Genomic DNA, 3,896 nt, shown 5'->3' with positions numbered 1-3,896 from the left:
CTTATGCAACCTGATCATGCAAATTTAAATTTAAAACGGAATAGATGCAAAAACTGCACAGTTATAATACCACACATATTCATACAATTTATTTATTTAAACATACTTTACTTGAACGTGGCCGGCTTGAGGCAACTATCTGCCTTCTGATCGCAGCAGCAATTGGCATTGTTGCATCTTTACGAATCATCGCTCTACAATTTCGCTCGACTTTAAAATTTCCGTCGGTACAGTTTTATCAGTTTTACAGCATTTTAGTTGTGCTCACTATCATCGTGGCCCAGAAGATTTGATACGAACGATCGTTGAAGTCTGCTGCATAGATTTGCCAAGACTTTTTCATCGTATGTTTTTACATTACGTAAGATTTTTTATTTAACAAATAATTATCAAGGAGAGATTGTGGAATAAGTGGGGGATACCACGATATCTTGTACAGTTTATGCTGCATTCTTGGACTCTGATCATTGAAATTACTTTTAGTTTGCTCAGACGTTAATATGGTAATATATGGCCACTGGACATTAGTGTTTACTGCATCGTAATAACAGTTGCATGTCAGTTTTGTAGCAGATAGTTGTAGCAGACAGTTTTGTAGTAGAGTGTTACAGGTATGTACTTTTTACATAATTTTGAGACGTATGTTTAGTATTAATTTTGTAATTTTATTTTGAAAGCCTTGAATGTGACTTTTAAATGATATAATAATTAGCTCGGCACGATTTGTACTTTTCGACCAATTTTCGACTCGGCTCCGCCTTCCGTTACTCTTCTCATCTCATCATCCCACGCGCAGCTCAAATATCGCAGGGCGATAAAAGGTAAGAACCGTAGCGGATGGCGGAGTTGAATAAAAAATCAGCCAAATCGTGCTAAGAGTCCTGAATTTATTTAATTGAATTAAATATGGTAAGGAAATATGTACATATATCTGACCTGTAAAGTTATATTAAATATATATTTGTGTATCCTTCTTCTACTCTATATAATTGCAACCTTTTTCACTTTTTCATTTTTTTTTATAAATTACGTTTTGTATACTTGAAGAACTTCTATAGCATAATTGATATCACTCTATTATAGCTAATATACACTTATACCGAAATAGTTGTATCAATAATATTTATCTCAATAACAAAACATAAAATTATACGAAATCCTTTCTGACATAAAATTTGTGATGTACAATTATGTGAATATATTTACAAAAATAGATGTAGAAGTTTTGTCTTTTCACTTTTACGTAAAAATGAAAGTAAAAGGAACAATCTACAATGACCAATAAATGTTATCAAGATAATGATTCTGCACAATGTTTAAGAAGTTTCAGCCATCGATCAGAAATCTTAGATAATGCTGATTCTTGACAGTATCTGAACATTCTGAATTTTGTCAACTTATATCTCGAGCAATACTCAATTAAAAGAAATTTCATTATAATATTTTGAAAAGATCTTGATATCAGCTACTGAAATATTAAATTTAAAAAAGTGAGGGTTTTTGTTTAAAATTTTAAAGTTGACTTTGAAAGCTCCTCCATACAGTTGCACTCAAAATCAAATGAATATCGCCGTTTGATGCATTTGTTGAAATCTTACAACTTTCGTACAAAACATTTTTCTCAATAGTTTTGCTCTGGACTAAATTTTAGTATAAACACATAATACAATTGTTTTTACTTCGTTGATGTCACTGCTCTTATCATTTATCACTGGCGCAACATAAACACAAACTTAGAAAAGTTTTCAAATTATAATTTAATTTCATTGCATTCTTTTGACATTTATTTAGGGTGGTATTTATAGTACGTTTTTATTTAAAGACCCTCTTAATTAATATCTTAAGATAATGTCTTAAAACGCACGCTGATAAAACTCTCTGATTAGTTCATAACATTGTGAAACTGTACTTAAGACAGTCTTAAAAATATAAGAATCGCGTATAAATATTAACCTTAAACACTTTCATTATCAATTGCTTACAAAAAAGTACGATTAATGGTTAAATGATGACGTTGCAGACTCTTAAGACGAGATGCAATTTATTTCATTGCATTTTTTTGTTATACATTAAAAACCGTCCATACATTATTAAATACGCATCTAATTAACTCAGTATAGACAAGCATCCGTTGCTACCCAGGTTAGGATGTAGTCAGTCTCACGGCAGTATAATTGTATTATAGTGACAATTCTGCGAAAGAGAGAATATATATATCTAAGACTGATTGTTCTTTAATCTTAAGTAATTAGTATCTCTTCTACAATATGTAACGCAATATTCTTATCTTGATCACAGCTTGCCATTTATAACTGGAAAGTCGCGCAAACTGGTAAAAAGAATCATCGAGAATATAGTTTACGTGCCAGAAATATGGATAAGTTGAAAGAAAATACCGTTGATATGTTACGTTGTGAGTAAAAACACAGTGATAAAATAATGGTGGTGGGATGGGACTTCCGTGCTTATAAACTTTAAACGAATGAAGATAAAAGCTGGATGTTTGTGTTCTTAAACGTATATATCGGTATGTGATATGTACGTATATCGTACGTATATATATCGATATGATGATAATTGCGATAGTGAAATAATAACGCTTTATTACATTCTGTAGCAACTAAAATAAAACAATTATCTTATATAATATTAACAAATTTTGCAATATTAAATATTGTACTAGCACAATTTTATCAATAAACAATAAAAATAGATTATTATAAACAGTTAAAATTATGTAACACTTTTTCTATTAAATATATTAAATATTATTTAATATTTTAAATATATATTTTTCATGTAAACAGATATCGCAATCAAAGTTCTTGCTCTTGCATAAATTTTCATTTAGCTTGAACAAATAATGGTAACGCAGATACATATGTCATAAATATACATCTCAAACAGCACATAATATTTATAAAAAATTTATAAAAATTTGTAAATATTTATAAAACTTAATTTAAATATTTTATAAATATTTTGGTGATTTTATAAATTTAAAACATTCCACGTCAAACAGGACATTTTTAAATTATCGTTATTTTTATTTAATTTGTTGACATTCTACAAATAAAAATAAGATACATGTTTTGCAAAAAAAATTTGAGATCTTTTTGTGAAATTATTCACCCTTGTAAGTTGCAGAAATCCATAAAAATGTCGTTCATGCAAACGTCAAATTATTATATTGTAGAAATCATTAGTCGTACAAAAAAAATGCAAGAGATCAATTTTAGAGATCTAAATTGACATCTATTAAGCTGGTCTCTGTAGTACAATCGAACGCAAACTATACATTATTTTACTAATTATTTGCTTTATTCCCGACCTTTTTGTTCCAGCCGATTCGCTAAAATTCATGGCTGTGCTTTATAATCTTCTCTTTATTATCAGTTCTAATAATAAGAGCTGACGTTCAGAAAGAGCACGTCATGCTCTTACTGTGTATGTCGTAGTTTAAATCAGGAACTTGGATAGGTTTTTCCGGTTCGGTTCCGGTTCCGATTTAATAAAATACCAAATAAATATTCCGGTTTCAGTTTTAATTTTTTTCTTTGTCAGTAAAGAAAACGTAAATCGTAAAAATTACGGTTTTTAACAGTTTTTTTTGTTCTATAAAAATATTGCTTCGGCCGGGAGTCGAACCCGGATCTCGCATGGAATGCAATATTTTTCGCAGTAAGTTTATTACAATTTTTAAGATTTGGGAAAAATTTGGGGGGATTTTCAGAATGATTGTGTGAATCCGATAATTTCATCGGCTCTCAATTTATTTCTGAAAAATTAATTCAATTTAAATGAATGTTAGTTCATTATCTTAACACTCGGAACTGTAAGGCGCTTCGTATTTAAAGTTTGAATATTTAAAAACAAGTTCCATTTCCAAAAATATT

At 29.4% G+C, this 3,896-nt stretch overlaps 1 protein-coding gene across 3 annotated transcripts in view; it reads left to right on the top strand.

Moving 5' to 3' along the window:
* Positions 1 to 268: 268 nt before the first annotated feature.
* Positions 269 to 3,896, top strand: part of LOC108747036 (cytochrome b5-related protein-like) — an 8,240-nt gene continuing 4,612 nt past the window's right edge. Inside the window, exons 1-3 of one of the 3 annotated variants that reach the window (XM_018484264.1) lie at positions 269 to 344; positions 484 to 611; positions 2,299 to 2,413. In XM_018484264.1, the coding sequence (XP_018339766.1) occupies positions 2,374 to 2,413 (40 nt within the window). In that variant the 5' untranslated portion in view covers positions 269 to 344; positions 484 to 611; positions 2,299 to 2,373. Of the gene's footprint in view, positions 345 to 372; positions 612 to 2,298; positions 2,528 to 3,896 lie in introns of those variants that run through there. The other 2 variants (XM_018484265.1, XM_018484266.1) reach the window with 2 other exon arrangements.

The sequence above is a fragment of the Trachymyrmex septentrionalis genome, unplaced genomic scaffold, assembly GCF_001594115.1.
Source record: "Trachymyrmex septentrionalis isolate Tsep2-gDNA-1 unplaced genomic scaffold, Tsep1.0 scaffold19, whole genome shotgun sequence".
Taxonomy (NCBI): domain Eukaryota; kingdom Metazoa; phylum Arthropoda; class Insecta; order Hymenoptera; family Formicidae; genus Trachymyrmex; species Trachymyrmex septentrionalis.
The sequence above is the reverse complement of the archived record's forward strand: the minus strand, read 5'-3'. Positions and strand labels throughout refer to the sequence as shown.